Source organism: Suhomyces tanzawaensis, assembly GCF_001661415.1.
Source record: "Suhomyces tanzawaensis NRRL Y-17324 unplaced genomic scaffold CANTAscaffold_4, whole genome shotgun sequence".
NCBI classification, from domain to species: domain Eukaryota; kingdom Fungi; phylum Ascomycota; class Pichiomycetes; order Serinales; family Debaryomycetaceae; genus Suhomyces; species Suhomyces tanzawaensis.
The window spans coordinates 1,134,325-1,157,436 of record NW_017963639.1 but is presented as its reverse complement, the minus strand read 5'-3'; the positions used below and the strand labels follow the sequence as shown (position 1 = coordinate 1,157,436).

Sequence of the window (23,112 nt, the reverse complement as noted above, 5' to 3'; positions counted from 1 at the left end):
CAACCGGACAATATTAAAGTCAAGCGGGGCACTGTAGTGTCTGGAGCCCTCCGCTTAGCTGTCGTCAGCAACCAAGGCCATGATCATTCTGTACAAGTAGAAGAAGAACATTAACAAGTGGAAACCTAACTTGATGAACGATTCCTTCTTGTGCTTGGACAAGGTTCTGAAGATCTCAGTGGCGTCCAACAAGTGGTTCTTGTTCAAGAACTTGTTGACGTTGTAGGCGAACAATGGAGCGTTGATCAAGAATGGGAACCAGTAGCCGTTGACCAAGAACAAAACGGTGAGGACACCGTGCAAGCCAGCCTCAGGAATGAACCATGGGTTCAACTTGTTGCACAACTCGATTGGGTTGATGTAGTCACACTCCAAGTCCGAGTACATGATGGTGAAAAACACTTGTGAAAACAAGTTGATGGCATTGACAACAACTGCCAAAATAAATAACCTAGACGTTAGTGGGAACGTGGAGCCAGAGGAGCTCATACATCCAGGGTAGATAGCGCAGTGCCAGGGGTTAGATAGTCGTAGTTCGGGGTTGGTTCAGGGTTGGACTTAGTGATAGGCCGCTATCATGAAACACCAATGGGCTCCATACCTGCCAAACAGCGATTTGCCAGCACAGCTGGCCGTTGCAAGGGCACTAGAAGCAGCCGGCAGTACTGTTGTAGTGGTGACGTTGGATTTGGCGTATCGATGGTGGTGTGGATGCTGGACTAATCTCCTTGCTCCGTGTGGCAGCCCTGGCAGGCTGTTTGGTGGGATTCCTGGACGTTCTGAGAGGCCCAAATTGGCGCATTGCAGGTGGCCACGGGACCCTGGCTGGTGCCCTCTTCTTTCGCTTAGTACTTACAAACTCTCTCCAGACATCGTGATAAGGTATAGATAAAATTTAGTTTCGCCCGCCAAATACGACAAATTTTTAACGATCTGGTTGGCGCGATAGTGGGTGTGGGAGCTAGGGAGAGCGCCAGGGAAGCTACGAATCTAGCGACAAAACGAGGCCGATAAGCCCCAGCTAGTGATCCAGTACGGAGATATACCGGTATGGAAGCGGTGAGCTGTAGGTAGGAACGATCGGCTAAGACATGGCCTTTTTGTAGCGGTGTTTTGGGGGATACATTTGTGGCTCCTGATGGCATGCGACTGTACGGGGGCGGTCCCGTTGCGGTGCCGCCTCGTGGTGGCTGGTGCGGTGCGGTCGTCCTGCTAGCGAGCCTATCGCTAGGGGATTTGTGGTAATTATCATGGCGCTCGATGACTTATTTCATGCACCTAGCGATCGGTAGATCGCTCTAAATGAGGAAGCACCGCTTCGTCGCTACACTAGTGTCTATCAGTTGTTGATTTATTCCGTAACTCGGCTCTATTCGATTCTCTTCCACTCGACCTCAGCTCTCTTGAGCTCGGAGTCCAAGGGGAAGAACTCGGTGTTTCCATACCCGATCATCTCTCTCCATCCATCGGCCTCCTTGAAGGCTCTGATGACGTGAAGATCGTTGTTCTTCTTGTTGTGCACAATACCCTGGAGCCAGTTGCCCAATTGGATAAGCTTGCCGTGGTAGGTCTCGTCTTCCACCACCTCCAACACCTTGCACTCCACGTCGTCCTTGTTGGCACCCTCTCTGACTTCGGTCTCAGGAGTGTGGTTTTCGGCGTCGAGCGATCTCCAGATCTCGACATAAGACTCCAATTTGCCGGTGTCTGGGCTCATCATCTCACCGACTTCCTTTCTGTCAAGACTGCCTTCGATGTCGCTGAAGTCTCCGATATCTGGAGGACCAGGAACCACTGGGCCACCCAGCTTGATGGCTGGAGCAATGGAGCTGGAGTCGATGGTGGTCACAAACTTGATCTTGCCAGTGCCTTCGATTGGGTGCTCGATACCACACATCACCCATTGGAACACATCTTCAATGAATGGTTCTGGCTGTTGTGGGTGGTATGGGTAGTTCTTCTTGTAAACTCTGAGATCAACGAAGTGGTTGTTGCGGGAGGTCATGGCCATGGTACTGGTCAATTCTTCTGGAGCATCATCGTTCCATTGGAGACTAACACGGGTTGAGATCATGATGGAAAAGTTTGGTGCTGGAAACTATGGTTGATCTGGGGAAATATATAGTACACAGATTGAGTGCGGGTGGAAGTGGGGACGGAAAATTATTCCCCATGCAGCACCCGCTAAAGAGGTCTGGGCGATCCGCGACGAGGTGCTGCGAACTTTGGTTGAGGCAAAGGTGTTAGTATTCCCTTGGCCATTGGCAAGTCCTTGCAGATCCCTTCTCCTGGTGGTCGTTTTGTTCTTGATTTGCAATATGTGAATTCAAGCAGAATGAAGGTGGGAGTTATTTTCTGTAAGCAATCTTCTGCTGAACATGATTCTCTTCTCTTTATTGATAAGACCCCCATCCAATCTCACCAAGCTCTTGAAAAAATTGATTAGGAGAGTCTCGTAGTTCAATCTCTGTCTCACCTTGCTGTTGGATTCATGGGTCAATTTATTAATGAACTTGGTGTCTCTTTCGGTCCAATCATCTACGCCTTTGCTAAGGGATTGATAATGGATTGCAAAACTTTCAATATCATCCAATGTCTCCAATTGAATGGGACTAATGTTGTCAGTGCTGTGCAAATTGGCATACTCCAATTCTTGGGGGTTGAACACATATGGATATAGCTCAATATTGCAAGGGTTAAGTCTCAAATCCAATACTTTGAGAGATCTGCGAGATCCGATTAGACCTGTGACAAGAATCTCAGTTTTGTTAATATTATTACTCACCATGTAAAGCTTTTTCAAGTACTGGAACTTTGACAAACCCACAATGTTCTTAAGCTTGTTGAAATTTAAGTTGAGCTCCCTCACATTAGGAAATAAATCAGCCATCGTGTCAGGAATTTTCGTTAAGTTCATTGCTGAAAGAACCAACCGATTCACATTTAAAAATGGACTTGATCTCAACTGCTTTCCCACTGTGGTTGGGTGGAACAAGTTGAAGTTCGAGTTACCAGATAAGTCAAGCACGTGTACTTCACTTGAACCTGTAAATAATTGCTTGAGTACCGTGGGGCTATTCTGTGACTTGCAAGAGATTTCCTCGAGATATCTCAATTTTTTAATATCGGTAATCAGTTCTAAGCTATTTCCATCCAACCTCAATACTCTTAAATGAGGGTATGGGTTCAAATCAAGCTCACTTAAACTATTGAACTTCAATAGTAATTTCTTCAAGTGTTCATGCTTTCCTTTACACGAAACCTGGATTAACTCATTTTCATTTAGATTCAATATCCTTAAGGATAGCAAGTTCTCTAATCCATCCAATGACTCAATTCTATTCTCTGACATGTTGAGCTCTTGAAGATTGTGTAACCCCACTTTTGTGAAGTCAATATGCCCCTTTAAAGAGTTTTGGGAAACATTTAACTTTGCCAAATTTACAAGGTTGCTAACTCCATCTAAAGAAGTCAATTTGTTGTTTGCAACATTCAAGTGAGTGAGGTGAATATTCTTGCCAAAGTTTGTCAAATTCAACATCCTATTAGATGATACATCCAATCTCTGTAAATCACGATATTGATAAAATGAAGTGATGTTTTCAATGTTGTTGGATGAAATATTCAAGCTATGAATTGATTTGGGCAATCCATCCAAATATTTTATCTCATTACCCGACAAATCAACCTTTTTGAGTTTTGGCAAGAACTTGTTGAGATCCTTGATGCTATCCAATTGATGCTCACTTAGGTTGATTTCACTCACCTCATTCCACGAAATATCATCAAAAGTGTCCCCTGATGAGAGAATTTCGGTGACGACTGATACCAACTTCTTTTGAGTCTGTGTAAAGGTAATGTCGTCTAATTGTGAGACCTGCGTCACATCATCTGATAGTGGACTCTTATCAGTAACTCTGTCAAAATCCAGATGGGGCAAATGGAAGGAGACTTCCAATTTGCTATTTCCTCTTCTTCCACTCAGTGATGCTCTGGATTTCAATTTTCCCTCGTGTTTGAAAGATTTGGAATCCTCAAAATCTTGTTCCTCGGTACGGGAAACTAGATCTTCGATAGAGTCTAAGCTTCCTCTGAAGTTTTCCTTATCATCATTCGCGATCCACCTTTGATTTTTCACATCTAGGACCATATTTTCATATGCAACTGGTAGATCAATTCCGGGTTTTACTCTTCCTTTCAAAATTGACTGATCATAGACGTTCTTATCTTTGATGATGCTATTTGGTGGTTTTGGAGATTGCAGCAACTTGAGCTGAGAAGCTCTTTTCCACTTAATAAAATTTTGCATTTTATCATAATCCTCTTGAGTAAAATCAATTGAATCAATTGAGTAGTCACTAGTGTCAGCCTTCTTTACATGTCTTTGACCATTGATCTCCTCCTTTAAGATTGCATTCTCAAGGGCCAAATTTTGTATTTCTTCCATTAACTTACCGGATCCCAAGTCTTGTATAATTTTTTCCAATTCAGCAACTCTATTATGAATATCCTGTCTTTCAACATCATGCGTTTCGATAATATTAGTGGAGTTCTGGAGGATGGATGGCTGATGGCTGATTGTATCTTCGATATGACGCTTAGAAGGGTGAACCTCTGAACTTTCATACACAGGATTATTATTGAAATTGTTTTTAGTTGACAAGGAATCAAAATTCTGGATAGGTTCCGGTTTTTCATTATCATCTGAAAATTCATCAAAAGTGTAAGAGCTATCATTATATGTATGGTTCTTTTGATTTCTGGATGCTAAATTCATAGACGGCAACCGTGGAAGATAGTCTATGGTTTCATCGACATTGCGGTTGTTGGAATTCTTGTTGCTATGATCGAAGGAGGTATACTCATTTACTGCACCATCAGTACCATTGATACCATCATCTGTATTGTACTGGTGGATGTTACTTTCAGAGCTTTCACCAAAGGCAGAGGTGAATGATGAGTATGCGTCATCCTGTAATTCTTCACGGTTCACTGCTTTGAAGTTTTTAGGAGTGGATGTAGCAGTGGTGTGAGAGTTGGAAATTGATCTGGCAGTATTCTCAAACTTTCCCATAAATCCCCTTTTCTGGATATTATTGAAAACATTATTAGCATTCTGTAAAAACTGTTGCTCAGTATAAGAGCCAGTTTTGGTGAAATTTTTGATGTTCAATTTTGGCTGAATAGATTCTTGAGGTGATATTTGCTGATGTTGAAATTTTTCATTTGGGGTTGAAGAAGGCCCATCCTCATGAATTGCATTCGATTTGTGAAGCAAGCTATCTGTCGCAACTCTATCATTATCTTCATTAATTGTGTCCAATTGAATAGGTGTTTGCAAGTTGGACTTGTTGTTCATCCTTTGTAGTAGACCGTTGAGTTTATCCTTAGTGTATGTATTATAGTCATCATGAAATAGTTTGAGTGGGGATTCGGGGTTTCCTGGAAATTTGTATGACAGTCTAGATTCTTGTTCCAAAATGTTTTGAACCTCTTTAAGTTCTTCGTTGTTGTGGTTGCGAGGTAAACTATTATGCTGCGACATGGTAGCCATGGGTGTAGATAGGGTAGATGAAATGGAGTGGTGGGCATTCTTGTTGGAAAGATGACTATCTTTTACGTCAATCCTTTCGTGTGAATCCATAGAAGTAAAGATGTTTTGCAAATTTGGCTGGGATTGTTTATGGATTTCGTACTCTTTGGTAGCTTTCTTCCACATTGGCGTTTCAGATGTTTTGTAATCGGAGTTGTGAATCATCGTGTTTCCAGAAGCAAAATCCAATCCCAAGTCTTCAATTGGTGCTTCAGGCGCTTGATCTTTCTTTTTGGTGATTCTCACCGAGGAGTTAAAATCCGGATCAATGATTGCATTTTGATTGTTTTCATCTATGGACGCTGGGGGCTCCCACTTATCAGCCAATTCTGTGGGCATCCAATCGGGGGTGGTGTTGAAGTCGGCAGCGGTGATTGGAGGCGGTACTGGGTTGTCCCTGATGGTAGACGTTCTGATTGGGGGCGTATAGTCTTCTTTCTCGTGTTCCACAGGCAAGAGCTCGGGGCTTTCTTGGATCAATGATTCGTTGGCAGATGCTCCGATGAAAGACTTTGTTCTGGCATTGGGATGTGACTTGTACTTGAAGGTGTTGGGAATGGATTGAAGTGGCGAGCCAGGCTCTGACTGGGTGGGGTAGGACTTGTTTTCGGCACCAGCCTGAAACTCAACGTTGGGGCGATACTTAAGCTTCTTCTGGTACGCGGACTCTTGGATGATCTTTTCAGGTGATTTCTGGGCTAGGATCTCTGCCTCGGCACGCAAGCTGGCGTCATTGGAGCTGCTGGAATGCTCCAACTGCTGGTTGAGGCGTATGGAGTGATCGTCGCTTTGCGGTGGGTGACTGTCTTGATCTCCCAAAACTGCCTGGGACGGTTCAGGATTGCCTTCGTTGATAAAGTGAAAAGACGCGTCCTGGGTCTTTTCAGGCTCGACAGCAGACGTCTGGGCCGTGGAATCAGGACTGTGGTCGCTCAAGTTCGTGGCCTGGATGTACTGGTGGATGTTCATGGCCGTGGAGGAAGGCGCAGAGGACGAGTCCAGCGGGTGTGGATGCATCGGGAACGGACGTACTGGAGGAGAACGAGGCCGAGGGACGGAAACAGCACACTGTCAGGGAATCAGAGTGGTGGTAGTGGGCGTTGTTGGGCGTGGGATTCTGGCGGTAGTCGCTGCAAATGGAATGGTTTTTGTTTACATCTGAAATCCTGCATATGGGTGGGTTATGAGAAGGGAGATGTATGGAGTGGGGGAGGATAAGATAATAGCAGCGGGACGAAGCGTTCACCAGTTGGGTGATAGACCCCAAGATTACCACCCCAATTAGGATAAATTAGAAATTGAGTGAGAGATCATAAATTGTTCGGAATACACTCAATCTAAGAATAACCTATGTAGGCTATTATCAGTGATTCCCTAGGTTTCCGTAATACGAAATATCCACGAGATGGCCTTTGTGCTAATTGTAGGTAATTTTATACAATACAGATGATAATAAATTAGAAAGGATAGTTTAGAATTTAGAATTCATGTAGAAATTATACCAGATATAATTTCAACAAATATTCTACATGTATTTGCACCCAGAAATCATACAAGGTACATTTTCAAGAGATACTCTACATGTGTCTCTGTCTAGAAAGAAAATACTTCTTCCGGAAATAATCACCTCTAGGAATAATCACCTCTAGGAATGCTACCTTCTATCTATACTAGTCATATACTACCACCTATAAACAACACACCATAGATTTTCGATCCAGAATACTAGACATTATTTCTGGTTCAGCATCTGGCTCTCAAGTATCTTCATTATGAAGACAGCTTTTATGGAGAAAGATTCTACTATCACATTCATAGCTCTACGCTCCTTACAGAGCCTAAACATAACTTCCCACTGTACCATTTCCAGGGTCTCCGGCGCGTCTAGCTTTCCCGCACCACCGAAAAACCCCCCAAACTGCCCCTGCGCCAGCGCATCCTCGCACGGTCTCTCGCTAGGCCCCTCCCCACGCACCCTCACTCTCCCACCACTCCGCCACCGCTACACCACCGCTCGCCCTGCCCACACGCCCTGCCAGACGCCCACCCCCCTAACCGCACAAAAAAACTGTCTGCCAACAGATCACCAGGCATTCCTCAAGTGCCGGGACCACACCATATTCAATCCTCGTGCCATTGAGTAGTCCATCGATCCTCGTGTTCGTCCCCCCCACCTCCTTGTCCTTGGCCCCCATCCCCAGCGGCATTCTCCCCTTTTGGTCTGCACATCCATCGTTAGCACTGCTAAGCGCCAGCTGACCATGTCGTTTCTCTCTACCTCCAGAGGGTCACACACCCCCACAGACGACACGTCCACTTCCCACAGCCCAGGGGCACGCCACGGAGCCGCCACGCCCGTGTCATCGTCGTCGTCCAACGCTTTGGCCCCCAAACAGCCACCAGTGGACCCTGGTGCCACCTCCAATACTGCCAGCCACCAGCACCAGCAGGAGCAGGAGTTGCTCTCAAGCTTCGCCATCCCCAATCCGCCCGTGTCAACCCAGCAGTCCAGCGTGGCTGCCGAAAAGGAGTCCACAGGCGGCATGGGTCCCGTGGATCCGCCACGGACCCTCTGGATGGGCGATTTGGACCCTTGGTTGGACGAGAAAGGCATTGCCGACTTGTGGTGGCGCATCCTTCACAAGAAGGTCAGCGTCAAGATCATCCAGCCCAAGAACTCGCGTCCTGACGCCACTTACCACGGCTTGGCCCATTCTGGCTACTGCTTTGTGGAGTTTGACACGTTTGACGATGCCCAGCAGGCGTTGGGTCTCAACGGCCAGCTACTTCCCGACATCGCCATGCCATCGCAGCAACAGTATCCCAACAATCCCGACAACCAAAAGAAGTATTTCAGGCTCAATTGGGCCAGTGGAGCTACCTTGAGTGCTCCCATCGTGCAGACTCCCGAGTATTCGCTATTTGTGGGTGACCTTTCAGCGTCTACCACTGAGGCCCATCTCCTAGCATTTTTCCAAAAGAACTTTCCCACCTCGGTCAAAACGGTCCGGGTGATGACCGATCCGGTTCTGGGTAAGTCCAGGTGCTTTGGGTTCGTGCGTTTTACGGATGAGCCCGAGAGGCAGCGTGCATTGATCGAGATGAACGGCGTCTGGTTTGGAGGAAGGCCCTTACGGGTGGCCTTGGCCACTCCCAGAAACAACACCAGGTCTCGTTTCGCCAGCCTGGCCCCCCCTAGCGAAAATTACTACTCCCACGGCATGGATGCCTCGTCCTCCCAGGACCTCATGTACATGCGTGGGCCGCTTCCACCCAATCCTCCCCAGATCAATTCCCCATACACCCACTACGGGGCTCCTCCTCATAGAAATGACATCTATGTCGATAAAAACCACGAAAATTCCATCAAATCGCCATTACCCGGAGGTAATGGTCAAGGCCAGCCGTTTACGGACCCCAACAACACCACAGTGTTCGTGGGAGGGTTGTCATCGGAAGTATCGGAGGCCACCCTTTTTACACTTTTCCAGTCGTTTGGAGTTATTCAGCAGGTAAAAATCCCCCCTGGCAAAAACTGCGGCTTCATCAAGTATTCCACCCGCGAGGAGGCCGAGGAGGCCATTGCAGCCATGCAGGGGTTCATTATTGGTGGAAACAGAGTTAGATTGAGCTGGGGAAGAGTTTCCATCAATAATAAAAGATTCCAACACCAACAGCAGCAGGTGGCACAGGCAGCACAAATACAGGCAGCGGCTGCGTTATCGATGGGAATGGACACGGCTAGTGCCATTGCAGCAGCTGCTGCTGTGGCAGCTGCTGGAGGCTACCCACCTCCTCCAATTCCTGGTGCTCCACAACTAGGAGGTTTGGGCCCACACATGGGAATCCATGGAGGTCCGCAGTACGGGAGCGGGAGCCGTGGAAACGGAGTTCCCAAGAACGAAACTGGCCAGTATTTGGAGCAAGAAAACGGTCCTGGTAACGAACGCTCCGGATCGTTTGATGGGTCTGCTAGTGAAGAACCGGCAAAAAATGGTCCAGGCTTCTACACTGGCCCACCCCACGGAAATGACTACAACGTTCACCAGATAGGAGGGCAGCAAGAGGAGTTGATGAACGCCATGAACAACCTCTCGATTGGAGGCGAACGTGGAGAAATCAACCCCGAATACATGAACTCGGGGTTCATGGTGCCTCCTCAGTTGTACAATGGAGGCTACCCCATTCCCGAGATGCAATACCAGCAGTTTATTCCCCATCCACACCACCCGGGTCCTCCTCCACCCCATCATCATCCACAGCCATCCAACCCACCCGAGCAGGAAGTCAAGGAAGACAAGTTTGCTGCTCCGGAAAATAGGGAGGAGTGATTCCGCCGGTGTTATCATACTAGAGGTATTACACAATAAAACACCACGATGGTCAGGTAAGGTTTTCGTTAAAGTTGATTGAGTATTTTTCGTTTTGCATCGGTATTCTTGTTCTGTGTTGTATTCAAATTTGATTATTGATTGATTCTTGGTTCTGCGGTGCAGATATATATTGGTTGCTATATACCGTTGGTACTAGTTATGGTAAAAGTTCCTTCGTTTTTGGGTGTAGGGTGTAGGAATGAGGAGAGAGTTGGTCGTGGCGTATGGCAAGTATTGAATGCTTTAGAAATGGTCAATGGTCAGACGGAAGTGTTCTATTTACCGTGAGCTGACGGGAATTGTCCGTAAATAAGGACTTTCGGGCTTGTTCATGAAACTACGGATTCTTCATGATATGGCATAATTATTCAAGGGTTTCATGAAACATCGTACGGCTCATGATACTTACTACAATTTCCGAGTAGTTGACTTTCGTAGAATCTGCATTAATTTCGTGAGACAGAATTCATGGATACTCATGGATACTCATATCTTATGATGGGTGTCACACAATTCATCATGATGCTTAAGTAATTACATGGCTTTTATGTACTAGATGAAACACAGTTTAGTGATTCTTGAGGCTTTTCATGGCCTTTCGTAGGTTTCATGATTCTATATAATCATTAGGAGTTCAGGCATACTATCGCAGTAATTCCATTGAAGTAGCTCGGGTCGGCTATCTACCAAGTGGATAACGTAAACGTGGCCATGCATCAGAATCAACTCCTTCTTGCTCATGAGAGAAGGATGTTATTTCACTGGTATTCTCTGTTTCAGCTAGTGGATCACACTTGGTTCTCGTAGAGAACTCGTAGAGTATCCCACACACAGCCACCAACACCACGCCATGGGCCTGCCAGCTACGCTATCTAGCCTGTAAAGACAACAAGTTAGGCGAATTTGCTGTTCTGGCGTTCTTACCACTTCATTCCTTTCTGTGTGGAGTCGCAGCCACGGCTTAAGGGGCATGACATGTGGGCGTTTGGAGACGTCGGAGTCTGGACTGTCAAGAGTGGTTGGTGTGGCTTGGCTGGTAAGATTGTCAGGGGCCAGTTAGACGGCGATCGACTGGAAAAGGGGAGTCACCATCAGGTTCTGGCTAGGTTTTCTGAGACGGGATAAAGACCACCAGTGTCCACTAGTAACCAGCAGTGACCACCAGTGACCACCAGGAAGAGGACCACCGGGACCAACACGGTGGCATACCCCGCCACTCCTCCCGTCTAGCACATCTTCCTAAGCGCTCTATCCTCCCCTTACCACTCCTACATTCTCAACGCTCCCCCTCACCACTCGTCATCTAATCGCTTCTACATCTCGCTAATAACGCATACATTCCTACTTATCTAAGATCTCTCGCCTCTCAATCTTCTGGCCAACTGGATGTCCTTCTTCTGGATGGTGACTCTCTTGGCGTGGATGGCACACAAGTTAGTGTCTTCAAACAACGACACCAAGTAGGCTTCCACGGCTTCTTGCAAGGCACCGATGGCAGACGACTGGAATCTCAAGTCGGTCTTGAAGTCCTGAGCGATTTCTCTGACCAATCTTTGGAATGGCAACTTTCTGATTAGCAACTCGGTCGACTTTTGGAATCTTCTGATTTCTCTCAAAGCAACGGTACCTGGCTTATATCTGTGGGGCTTCTTGACACCTCCGGAGACGGGGGCAGACTTTCTGGCGGCCTTGGAGGCCAACTGCTTTCTTGGGGCTTTACCACCGGTGGACTTTCTGGCTGTTTGTTTAGTTCTGGCCATATTGTTGATGAGAAGAAAAGGGAGAGAAAAAATGAGAAATCTCGGGGGGGCTACGGCAGTTATCTACGGGGCGAGATTTGAGGGGTCATGAGTAGGGGGAAAGCAACCAAAAAGAAACGCGAAGTGGCGAGAGCACCAGAAAAAAGTGGTGGTAGAAAATTGGTGGCTGTGAGCCAATCAGATGCGAGGGTTGCGGAAGTGCCCCGTCACGTGGTCTACGTGCGATAAGCGACTGTAGCGATAAGGTGGTGGTAGTGGTGGTGGGCCATGGGGGGCTAGTATGGGGCTGGAAACGGGTATGGTATGCTCGAATAGGTCAGAAAGAGATTGTAGACTACCTTATTCTTTTTTTCGGTTTTTTTAGCTGTTCACCAGTGATATTTCTCGATAATACCACCCTGAAACTGCCAGAATGGATGGAAAAAATCACAGAGCAGTGATCGGGCTCAATCCTTCCAGTCATTTGTGGTAGTCGTGTTACTGGGTGATAAGCTATCAGATCCAGCCAATTTTCTTCTCTTTTGGGATTAATATGTATTTGTTCTACATTTGACGGGAGCTAACCCCTCCAAAATGGGCTCCAGGGAATGACGTATGGCAGGATTCTGTAGCCCCCAGCTACTCCAATGCTGCTCCATTTGGGATCACTTTTCCAGGCCACAAACCGGCCACAAATAATTAAATGGGGGGTGCCTGGAAAATCAACACAACACGAGAGAAGAGATTGGCGTGGGATGGCCAAGTGCAACAACCTTTAACAAAGCAGTTGCAACAACAGTAGGATATTGGTCTTCAAAATCGTGGCGTTGATGTAATTTTTAATAATATTATTTCGCCAAGTTTCCGTTCCTGAGCAACTGATCTTTTATCTCAACAAAGCAAGGAGAATTACAACACTGAAGAAGTCATGAAAAGGCGGGGGAGGCCCAGGAGGCCTACCTTGGACCTATCTCGGACGCAGGAACACCCACAGTGTGTAGCTTACACATCTTTGATCGAACTCCATACTCTTGGTCGAATTCTAGCAGCATATCACCTACACTTCAGTCTTCTTATATATATTTTACACTAACCACACGATTATTATGTAACGACCCGAGAGCCAAATGCAATTATTAACTTCTGTACCACAATCTGGTGATTCTGGTCTTCATCATCTTCTTTTGTAATTGGAAAACTCCGTACATCAAAGCCTCGGCAGTGGGAGGACATCCTGGAACATAGATGTCGACTGGAACGATTCTGTCACAGCCTCTGACCACCGAGTATGAGTAATGGTAGTATCCACCACCGTTAGCACACGAACCCATGGAAATGACCCATCTTGGGTCGGGCATTTGATCGTACACTTGTCTCAAGGCTGGAGCCATCTTGTTGGTGACTGTACCAGCAACAATCATGATATCCGATTGACGAGGGGAGGCTCTGAAAATGATACCCAATCTATCTTGATCGTAACGAGGAGTGGACACATGCATCATTTCGACGGCACAGCACGCCAAACCGAAAGTGACTGGCCAGAACGATGACTTTCTGGCCCAGTTGGCAATAGCGTCCAACGAGGTCAAGGCATAGTCCACAGGACTGGAGGCAGTCTTCTGGGACAACAAGGTGAAGTCGGTGGGCAACGGCTTGGGCGTCAAATCCTTGGAGGAGATATAACGGGAGGCAGCCATGAATGGCACGACCTTCATTGGCTGCGCTTGGCCAACCTTCAATAAGGATCTTCTAGTCAAGGAATACATCTGGTCCGTGTTAGGGTTGAAGATTGAGTCGTTTTTTTCTAGTATATCAGCAATAATTTGGCGGTCGTGATTGGCCGCGGGGCGCGACACGCGACATCGCGACATTCGGTGTTGGTGTGGTGGAGGGATGGGAGGGGGAAGGGCCCAGGGGGGTTAGAACGGGTCACTATAGGTTCGGCAGGGGGGTGGGGATCTTGAATAAGGCGGCATGTTGTTAATGGGCCGAGTTGGCTCTTTTTTTAAAAATTTTTGGTACTGGTTTTTCTCGTAATTTTGACTATAATTTATGCTGTAGGAGAATAGTGGTCACTGGGTCACTGGATTATGTAAATCAATTATGCTCTAGTATAAGAGACGAATTTTGGAGTTTTGGGGTATATTATAGCAAAAAATTTGTGTTCCAAGACACTAGCAAAGCATTCATTAGATGCTCGCCAAAAACGGGAAGAACAAGTAGAATGAAGCCAGAAAGCGCTGTATAGGGTACGAGCTCGGTAGCTACAAATCTCGATAGACGACAGCCATGAAGGAGCTTTCGTGATTAGTTATCGTAGTCGATTTTTTCTTTTATGGACTAATCGCTGGTGAATAACATTTCACCCTACACTCGAGCCCACTACTGGTTTCTGAATAGCGAATCACTAATAGTTCCAACGAGATGCTCTTGATTGTGCTATTTTAATGCATTGATTGGTGTATTTATTCCTGTGGAGATATAATAGGTCCAGTCAACTGGACTATAATAACCCCGTGGCTATGTATGGCAACTCCAGCATGGTGCTATTTGGCACCAGGCCCTCTCCCCATCGTTGGATCAGCAACAGCTATTTTATGGGGCAGCAATGCAGCGGAGGTGAAAACAGTAATGACAGCTAGCAATCACATTAGCCATAACTGGCCACAGATGGCTTCCAGCAGCGTGGTGCACCAGTCTAGTGCCCTTTTGAAACTTCAGTCAACACGATCAGTTCCATTCCAACCACCCTTCCTACTGCTTTACTCAATGATATCGTTCAAGTATGCCTTGATCTTCTCCAAAATATCCTCTTTCACCTTGGCTGGCACCAACTCCTCGGCCTTGGGCTTCATGAACGCGTACAACTGGTCGAAGTTGCGGGTTCCCTCGTTCTCCAGCAACTCACGGTTGGCGATCTGGGACATCTTGTCAAACCAACCTGCCTCGTACAACTGAAGTTTCAACTGCTTGTTGATGGCGTCGTAGTTCCCGGACGACACAAGATGCTCCTGGATCTGGGACTTGATCTGGTCCAACTCGTCCTCGTGCTTGGCCATGGCTGGGGAGTGGATGTGATGGAGGGCTGTTGGGCTATGGCAAAATACGACACTGAGAGGACCGAGATTGGGTGGGACACGACTTGGATCTGGAGCACGATTTGGACACCTGCTTTAAGGGAAACTAACCCTTTAAGGAATGGCTAGCCAGAGAGCATTGTTTGACGGTCCATTCCCCCGAGAATAACAGGAAACCCATCATCAATGGGCCAAAATTGAATGAATTGCCCCACGAGGGACCCAAAAGATTGGAAGGAATATGTCGAAGATAAATTGGAATTTTACTAGTAGTGCCTTAAACTGGTGGGAATTTCTTTGATTCAATTCCACCGAATAGTGTTCAATAGAACAAAATCGATAAATCTCCATTCTTAGAGTTGGATCCGCTTGCACTCAGGCCTTCACCAAATTTATAGTGCAACAATATGGCAAGTACTATATTAAATCTCCATATTTGCGCAAATCTTGAATTTCTGACATGTTGCTATGCTCAATAGAGCCATCCGAAAGAAGAGATCGCCAGTATAAATGATATACAATTAATCATAGCTGGGATGGAATTGTGTCACGTGATTTTCATCGCGTGATAAGTTCAACCGCTAAATCGCTTCCCCCACCCCATGTTGAATCGGTCCCTCCGTTCTCCCCTCTGCCGCCAATTGCCCCGTTTAGCACACACAATGTCAAAACTGTCCCCCTACAATGCCCGCCACGTGCTGGTAGAGAATTTAGACCAGGGAAAATGGATCCAAACCCGCAAAATCAACTACCAAGATCCTACCGGCTCGGACCGAGTATGGGAAATGGCAGTCAGAACTACGCGTACCGCCACAACCAACGTGGATGCCGTGTCGATCGTGTCAGTGTTACATCACCCTGATCGTCCCAAGGAAATTGTGCTTGTCAAGCAGTACAGACCCCCCACCCAAAAAGTGGTGCTTGAGTTGCCAGCAGGCTTGATCGACCCCAAGGAGCTGATCGAGTCCACAGCTGAGCGTGAGTTGCTTGAGGAGACGGGATACCACGGAAAGTTTGCCAGACAGTCCATTGTCACCTACAGTGACCCTGGGTTGACCAACGCTAACATGGTTCTCGCATATGTGGACGTGGACTTGAGCGACGTGCACAACAAGCTGCCCCAGCCCCAGTTGGAAGATGGTGAGTTCATAGAGACGTTTACTTTGCCGTTAAACAACTTGTTGGCTGAGCTTGAAGCCGTGATCCAGCGCGAGGGATGTACCGTTGATGCACGGTTGTACCACTTTGCGGTGGGATTGGACCTCGCCAAGCAGTTGTGAGCGACCAGGTAAATAGGTATGCGTACTGGTACGAGGTTGATCAATCGTTTATACAAAATGGAGTTGATTACCACAAGTGAACGTTTGGTGATTAGAAATGATTATCCTGCACTCATAATATATGGTGAGCCAATTTAGGTGATATGGTCGTACTAGGCGAAGAAGTAGAGTCTTCAGCTGAACAGCCTCAGGACTTCGTCCTCTGTTATCTGGCTTTCATTTATTAGTAATCCGTTACTAATTTTATCTGTAGTTCGGCCTGAGTGCCAGAAGTCAATGGCTGCGCTTCGCGATCTATGCTGCAGAGTGATGGAGAAGGGAGAGTACTGAAGTATGTTTACGACATTTCTAAGTGTTCTATGTAAATTCTGATACTTTAAACTCTGAATATCTTCAACAAATACTTTGCGAATTGTGCTCTTTCTCAGTTAGTTTTGCAAACGTCGATGATGGCTATCTAGTCTATCGGTAATCCACCAACCTCAATCTCTTCCCTCCCGTTTCCTGTTTCCAAGCTAGATAGCATGAAGTGTCCAGGCCTATGTCGCATGTCGCACATTCTTCCGACTATCACATGTTGTTCACGTGCAGTTATTCACGTGCAGAAGTCACTCCTTCCATACCCCAGAATACGTCAACCATACCCTCTAGCTTTCCCGTCTAATACCCCCTCCAACACCTCACTAACTCTCGCAGAACCATGGCTTCTCCCAAGGTATGCTGCTTCTGCCTCGGAGGCGAAACAGACGTGCCTTCGTTTGGCGAGCTTAAGGATGGCGAGGACTTCATATGTCCCTGTTCGACCTGTTCGATACAAAGCCATCGCAAGTGCCTCTTGGACTGGTTCAATGCTCTTCCTCTGGATAAGCTCCAGGTCATCGACCCCCAGGCCGTGCACGAAACGCTCACGTCACGGCGCAACGCCCTCAGTACCAACTTGGCAGATAACCAAGACAACACTACCCAGATCTATATCGACTTGTCGCCAGGACTGGTGCGGGACTGGATCTCGCAGAACCTCTGGAGCTCGTCGTCGGACGGTGCAAATACTGACGCTGTGGAAGTGCAAACGCCAGCCGCTGAGGGTGCCTCAGAAGAAGACGTGAGTGACAACGCCACTGGCGATGTGGAGGCAGTTCTGGTGGACTTCAGCGGTTCCCGTGCCCTCAACACGCCTGTGGTGTTCATCCTAGCGCCGTGTCCCCAGTGTAAACTGGATATCGTGTTTTCCATGAAGCGCTCGTCGCTTTTGGCTGCCAATACCAACACACGGCAATTGTTAATTCGGACTATCCAGTTCGGAGGACTCTTCTTGGGGTTCACGTCTGCCGTGACAGGCGTGGTGTCTATGGGCTACATTGGACTCACTTCGTGTGGACTAAAGATGATGGATTGCTTGATTCCAGGACCGTTGCTCGTGCTGATGCTTACCAAGCGCAACGTCGCCTCCAGCGCCTCCTCCACCTACAACACACTCTCCCAGTTGTTGCTCGGCAATGTCAACAACTACGCCATCGACAACTTGGAGCAGGCGTTGTACAAAGGGTTGATTGATCCGTTGAAGTTCTCGCGGATACCTCTCTTGCCTATCATGCTCTACCGCATGCGAGGCTCGTCGCTCAGCGAGTGCTTGTTTGGCAAGTCCAAGGAGCTGAAGGTCAGCAACTGGGTGACGGAATTTCTCGTCAACGGCTACATCTCATCGTTGGGCAACCACGAATTGGCACGAATAGTGCTAGCCAATGGACAAAGAATCGTCACCGACTTTACCAGAGACCCAACCAGCGTCCTCCAGGGTGTTGACTTGTTCAGAGGCGTCAACTGGTGGAAAACTCCCAACATGATTTCCATGGTGATCCCCATCAGATGGGCATACGACCTCTTCTCGCGCTTGGTAATCAACAAGGCCCACTTCGACTTGACATTGAGCATACGGCCCCGCGAGATCACCAACAGCCTTCCTCCAGGTGACGTGGAGGTACTCGAGGAGCTCAACGACAAGCTCAAGGAGCTCGAACGCAGAATCCAGCACGAACGCATCGAGGTCAGAAAGCACCTTAAGATCTCGCCTGGCTCTCATTCGCTCTATCTCCACTTGAAGAAGCGCGTGCTCTTACTCCAGACCATTTTGACCTCCAACATCCCCTTCAGCTACGTCAGACTCACTCTTGCAAACTGGTGGTACAAACTCAAGGCCTGCTTGGTCAACGACTACTCGCAGACTTTGCTTACACAGTCCACTATGATCCGGTGTGTCACCACCTTGATCTGGCCGTACTTGAGCTCCAAATTGGGCACGGTTGTGTTCCACACCGTATTGGGGAGAATGGTACCAGTGCCAAATGTGCCCCACGAGAAATTGGTGCTTTTGAGCAATATCATCGGTCTCGTGGGAGTAGTGTTTGTAAAGGACTTGGCCAACCTCTACCTCAGCTACAAAAGGGCCAACCAGTTGTCCAACATGAGGATCTTGACCAGCTACTCGCCTCCCGAGAAGAAGGACACAAGCAAGCCGGAACCGGGACATTTAGACAGGATAAATTCCAATGTCACGGCCGCATACAATCGGTTTTTTGCCCCAGCCACCTCGACAGAAAACTACCCTACCACGGAAGAATCGGGCGATGAAGAGTACCAGGATACTCAGTCGTTTCCCGGTAGTTACCCTTGGTGAATTAGAAGAAATTCGATCACTGGGATATTATTAATTTTTCGGATTAGCAACAAATCAACGGAGGACATTGAGGGCGGACACAGAGTCACAAACATCAATAGAGTCACTACTCATATTGATGTCAAAGCAGAGGTCAAGAGATATTATAAAATTTGAACTCGGACGAAAGAAATTTCAACGCCAACTATGTTGAGTGATTGATCTGGAAATTCCTCACAAGCGCAAGCCTTTGAAACAAATTATTTCCCTTTAGCAAACAATTATTCCACCTCCCATCATTCGATGCTAGACAATACAGAGTTAGTGTTCACTTCATTTTGATGTGTCGAAGAAGTTTTCAAGCTATACCACATCCAATTAGCTCCAGGTGGTATTTTGTCTTCTTTACAAGCGAAAAATATTATAAAAGAGTAGTATATTAACACAGTATGGAAGATATTTAAACATAAGAAAGTCAGTAATAGGAGCTCGCATAAAAATACATTAATGTAACAGAGAAAGAGTGCATGATGCATCATTCGTCATCGTAATTTTCGTCTTCTTCGACTTTTCTCATGGGTGGCTCGACGGCCTCGTTCTTCTTTTCGTCTTCCACGTCGTCGTCGTCGTCATCATCATCGTTCTTGCCAGTCACGTTGGACGAGAACTGGGGGATTTTGGGGGCAGGAGTACCGGAGTTGGATGCTGGTGCCGAGGCCTGCGCAGGCGCAGGCACCGCAGCTTGAGCAGGTGCGGCAGGTGCAGGTGCAGCATCGACAGGTGCAACTTCTGGTGCTGGTGATGCTTGTGCTGACGCAGCTGGTGCAACTTGAGCAACTGGTGGTGATGGGGCTGGTGGCGAGGAGGCCTTTGCCGCAGGTGCTGGTGGTGCTGGTGCTGGTGCTGGTGCTGGTGCTGGTGGTGCTGGTGCTGGTGCTGGTGCTGGTGCCGGTGCTGCAGCGGCAGGGATTACGGGTGCTGGAGCAGTAGGCGCAACAGGCGCAGCAACGGGTGTGTGGTGGGCGCTGGCAGCTACCGGTGGGGTAGCGGAAGCCGCAGGAGTAGCTGCTTGCGCAGGAGCCACCGCAGGTGCTGTGGGCTGCACACTTCCGTTTTCAGCCTTGACCGAGGCCTCAGTTCTGGCGTCCTCAGAAGCCACCGAGGCAGCGGCGTTCATCAACGAGCTGAGCGAACTGTTGTTTGGCTTGGGCGACGACTTGGACGATGAGGCGTGTGCCTTCTTCAACAACTTGGTATCTCTCTTGTCGTCGAGATCTCTCTTGGACCCGTTCAGACTACTTGCAACCGGCGGAGTGGCGGCGGCAGGAGCAGCCGGTGCAGCCGGTGCAGAAAGTGCAGCGAGCGCAGACGCACCCGCAGGTGACTTGCCTCTCTCAGGGACGTTGAGCTGATGCACGCTGGGCGCTTGCTGCACAGCTTGCAATTGTGGGGGAAGTTGCGATGGGTGTTGGTATGGTTGTTGCAATTGTGGAGGTTGAGGAAGCTGGCCAGGAGCTCCTGGAGGGCCCGCAGGTGGCTGGGTTCCCAACATGTGGAGAGGTACGGGACCCGAGCTTCCAGCCGGTGGCTGTGGTCCTGCGGCTCCTGGAGGGCCTCCGGGAACACCTGGCTGTGGTTGTTGCGCACTTTCCAACACCATTCCTTGGGGCAATCTAGGCTGCTGGCTGACTGGAGGTGGTTGTGGTGGGTGAGTGTTACCGTCCTGCTGGTACTTGACCAATTGGTCCAATCTGGCCTTGATGTGGGGATTTCCAGGGTCCAATCTCTCTGCCTGTCTGTATGCGTCCAATGCGTCACTGATCTGGTTGTTGCAGGTTTCGTAAAGGGTACCCAAATCGTACCAAACTTCACTGATGTAGGGATTCAATCGGATGGCACGGGTGTAGGCGTCGAGGGCGTCACGGTACTGGGAGATCTGGTAGTAGAGCACACCGATGGAGCACCAGAAGGTAGGGTTTCTCGAGTCACGGTTGACAGCCTGCTGGAAAGCTTCGTATGCAGCATTGAAGTCGCCGCGCATCATGTGCACCCTGCCGAGATAATACCACGAGTGGGCGTCGCTCTGGTCAATTTCAAGTGACTGCGAGAGGTACTTGAGCGCAATGGCGAGGTCCTGCTGGAACGCGCCTGGGGCCGCGCCGTTGGCGCCATTGGCAGCAGTGGTGCCGTTTGGCGTGGTAGTTTCTGCCTGCGAGTACAAGCAGCCCAACTGCTGCAACACCTTGGCGTGCTGCGGGTTGACCTCCAACACCTTTTCGTATGCATCCTTCGCACCCAACCAGTCCTTCTGCTGCTCGAGCACGGACCCGATTTGGAACCACACGTCGGGCTGCGTCAATGGGTGCGGAGGGTTGTTGAGGATGTACTGGAAGCATTCAAGTGCAGACTGCAACTTGCCCTGGTGCTTGTATATGATACCCAACCGGAAGTAGATCTCGTTGGACTTGTCGAAGTTGGGGTCCAACTCCAACACCCGCACAAACGCCTCTTCTGCGTACTCCAACGACCCGTAACGGTCGTAGAGAATCCCGATGCCGTGCCAGAGCTTGGGCACGTTGGGGTTATCCAAGTAGTAAAGTGCGCGCTGATATGCAGCGTACGCACGCTGCAAGTCGTCCAACATGAGGTAGCAGTGGCCCAATAAGCCCCAGGTTTCGCCGTTTTCGGGGTGATAGTTTAAAGCTTGTTCGTAAAGCTCGGCGGCCTTGAAGAAGACATCCTTGGACCGGTAGATATTGGCGAGTTTGATCAAGGTCTCGGGGTTGTTGGGCAAGTGTCTGAGAGCGGCGTCGTAGGAGCTCAACGCCTTCTCGAGATCGCCGAGCGATTCGGCGAGCGAACCGATGGCCAACCAGGTGGCAGCGGTGGTCTCGCTGAGGATGTTGGGGAAGCCGGGCGCCAGTTGCGTCTGGACTGCCTGGGCTTGTGCTTGTGCTTGTGCTGCTTGCGCTGCTTGCGCCTGAGCGGCTTGAGCGGCCTGGGCTTGTGCAGCTTGCGCCATCTCGTTCATGGCAGGAGAAAGATGGTAGCTCCCGTTGACGTGGAGTGCCTTATTAAGTGCCATTAGTGGTTGTGCAAGAAGAACAAGTGATGGACAGATAATTTTTTGTACGATGGTCGTGGCCAGTGGAGGCCAACGTCGCGACTACTTGCGACTACGAGCCGCAGCCCAGTGGCGGAAGCGAAGCACGATTGATTGTCCAGACACGAATGGGGAATTCTGGAGGGGGTGTGCCTGCCGCAAACCGGGTGGATGTGCACCCCCATTCCACGTGACTTTGCCCTGGCAACCATCTTCCCTAGTGGCGTATTTGTTATTATCTGGCAGCGCCATCCGTATCAATGCCGAATAGGGGGTGCCCGACCGGTTTGCGGGTCTTGAGCCCGGGTCCGAATTTGCAGGGGGTGCACCGTCCAGCCCAATAAGGGTCACTGGATAGGTGCACCCCTGTTCTGGGGCCTCGCTTGAAATAGAAGTTGCACCCCCTGAAGCTGTCGACGACGACGTGTTCGTGTTGCCGAGAAGATTCCGGTGGAGTCATGTGCTCCCCACATGGCGCGAGAGGCGTCGCCAGTCCCGAAACGCCTGACGTGCAAATTAAGGCGTGCTCCTAGACAGTGGCCAGCATGGGTGACTCCAGTTGCCGACACGTGACGGTCCCGTCTATCGGTCGGCATCCATGGGAATGTGCAGAACGCTCGATGCGGACCCGGCTGTACAAGGCGGTTCGATACACCGGGTGGTACCGATTGACGTCCACTGCCCCAGCAACCGGCGGAGACCCATGTCACGTTCACACTCAGGTCCTGTGTCCCGTGCAGGAGCTGTGGCCTGCACATCTACAAGTGCTGGTGCTAGGAGGTGCGCACGGCTGTCCTGACGCTGTCCTGACGTATGCAATAACTTTATACCTTCCGTGCGTGGTGACAGAAGCTGTATGCTGTCAATACCTTCTGCATAGGTGACAGATTCAAACACTATCCTATTATCTCTATACCTCCCGTGCTTGAAGCGCATTGGTAGACCTGAAGTCTATTCTCTCTACTTCCATTTTGACATATGCATTAGTGACAGTCCCGAGCTATCTTTTACTAACTTTTACTATCTCTATTCCTTCAAAATTCGCTTGATACATGCTGATAAAGGGCCGAACTAACTTATTCTATCTCCAACGGCTATTGCTTGACTATGAATTGGGCAATGTCTGAGTATCTCTATTCTAACTCTTCAGCAGTTGTTGCTTGGATGCATTCCCGAACTATCTATACTATCTCCATACTTCCAAAATTTGCTTGAAGTATGAATAACAGACCTTATCATCACCATCTCTTTAATCAATACTTTTTCGAATTGACGGACCTCTACCTCCCAATGA

At 48.6% G+C, this 23,112-nt stretch overlaps 10 protein-coding genes across 10 annotated transcripts; 3 read left to right on the top strand and 7 right to left on the bottom strand.

Annotated features, from left to right (window-relative positions):
- Positions 1–54: 54 nt before the first annotated feature.
- Positions 55–489, bottom strand: CANTADRAFT_90459 (cornichon family protein; the record flags this gene model as incomplete). Its single annotated transcript, XM_020211698.1, has 1 exon — positions 55–489. One exon carries the CDS (start codon positions 487–489, stop codon positions 55–57), a length of 435 nt encoding a protein of 144 aa, XP_020064493.1.
- Positions 490–1,369: 880 nt separating this feature from the next.
- Positions 1,370–2,077, bottom strand: CANTADRAFT_51526 (uncharacterized protein; the record flags this gene model as incomplete). Its single annotated transcript, XM_020209952.1, has 1 exon — positions 1,370–2,077. A coding segment is annotated over one exon (708 nt), but the record flags the coding sequence as incomplete, so codon positions are not given.
- A 249-nt stretch (positions 2,078–2,326) lies between these two features.
- CANTADRAFT_66658 (uncharacterized protein) lies at positions 2,327–6,987 on the bottom strand (the record flags this gene model as incomplete). The annotated part of the gene is made up of 4 exons (XM_020210937.1): positions 5,895–6,987; positions 5,294–5,834; positions 4,523–5,179; positions 2,327–4,321 (listed from the first exon to the last, which is right to left on the bottom strand). The coding sequence occupies exons 1-4, from the start codon at positions 6,608–6,610 to the stop codon at positions 2,327–2,329; spliced, it is 3,909 nt and encodes a 1,302-aa protein (XP_020064491.1). The 5' UTR covers positions 6,611–6,987.
- A 1,023-nt stretch (positions 6,988–8,010) lies between these two features.
- CANTADRAFT_34827 (uncharacterized protein) lies at positions 8,011–9,816 on the top strand (the record flags this gene model as incomplete). The annotated part of the gene is made up of 1 exon (XM_020208609.1): positions 8,011–9,816. A coding segment is annotated over one exon (1,806 nt), but the record flags the coding sequence as incomplete, so codon positions are not given.
- A 1,499-nt stretch (positions 9,817–11,315) lies between these two features.
- On the bottom strand, positions 11,316–11,726 carry HHT1 (Hht1p; the record flags this gene model as incomplete). Its single annotated transcript, XM_020206782.1, has 1 exon — positions 11,316–11,726. The coding sequence occupies one exon, from the start codon at positions 11,724–11,726 to the stop codon at positions 11,316–11,318; it is 411 nt and encodes a 136-aa protein (XP_020064489.1).
- A 1,115-nt stretch (positions 11,727–12,841) lies between these two features.
- FESUR1 (Fesur1p) lies at positions 12,842–13,471 on the bottom strand (the record flags this gene model as incomplete). The annotated part of the gene is made up of 1 exon (XM_020209932.1): positions 12,842–13,471. One exon carries the CDS (start codon positions 13,469–13,471, stop codon positions 12,842–12,844), a length of 630 nt encoding a protein of 209 aa, XP_020064488.1.
- Positions 13,472–14,203: 732 nt separating this feature from the next.
- CANTADRAFT_26321 (uncharacterized protein) lies at positions 14,204–14,773 on the bottom strand. The gene has a single exon (XM_020207731.1). It carries the CDS (start codon positions 14,762–14,764, stop codon positions 14,468–14,470), a length of 297 nt encoding a protein of 98 aa, XP_020064487.1. The 5' UTR covers positions 14,765–14,773; the 3' UTR covers positions 14,204–14,467.
- Positions 14,774–15,444: 671 nt separating this feature from the next.
- On the top strand, positions 15,445–16,062 carry YSA1 (ADP-ribose diphosphatase; the record flags this gene model as incomplete). The annotated part of the gene is made up of 1 exon (XM_020211697.1): positions 15,445–16,062. One exon carries the CDS (start codon positions 15,445–15,447, stop codon positions 16,060–16,062), a length of 618 nt encoding a protein of 205 aa, XP_020064486.1.
- Positions 16,063–16,762: 700 nt separating this feature from the next.
- CANTADRAFT_51731 (uncharacterized protein) lies at positions 16,763–18,736 on the top strand (the record flags this gene model as incomplete). The annotated part of the gene is made up of 2 exons (XM_020209982.1): positions 16,763–17,094; positions 17,170–18,736. The coding sequence occupies 2 exons, from the start codon at positions 16,763–16,765 to the stop codon at positions 18,734–18,736; spliced, it is 1,899 nt and encodes a 632-aa protein (XP_020064485.1).
- A 514-nt stretch (positions 18,737–19,250) lies between these two features.
- Positions 19,251–21,737, bottom strand: SSN6 (transcription regulator; the record flags this gene model as incomplete). The annotated part of the gene is made up of 2 exons (XM_020209930.1): positions 19,251–19,433; positions 19,800–21,737. 2 exons carry the CDS (start codon positions 21,735–21,737, stop codon positions 19,251–19,253), a joined length of 2,121 nt encoding a protein of 706 aa, XP_020064484.1.
- Between the last annotated feature and the right edge of the window lie 1,375 nt (positions 21,738–23,112).

Bases quoted from the DNA above. Each gene is read 5' to 3' on its own strand.
- CANTADRAFT_26321 (XM_020207731.1), bottom strand. From the start codon at position 14,764: ATGGCCAAGCACGAGGACGAGTTGGACCAGATCAAGTCCCAGATCCAG.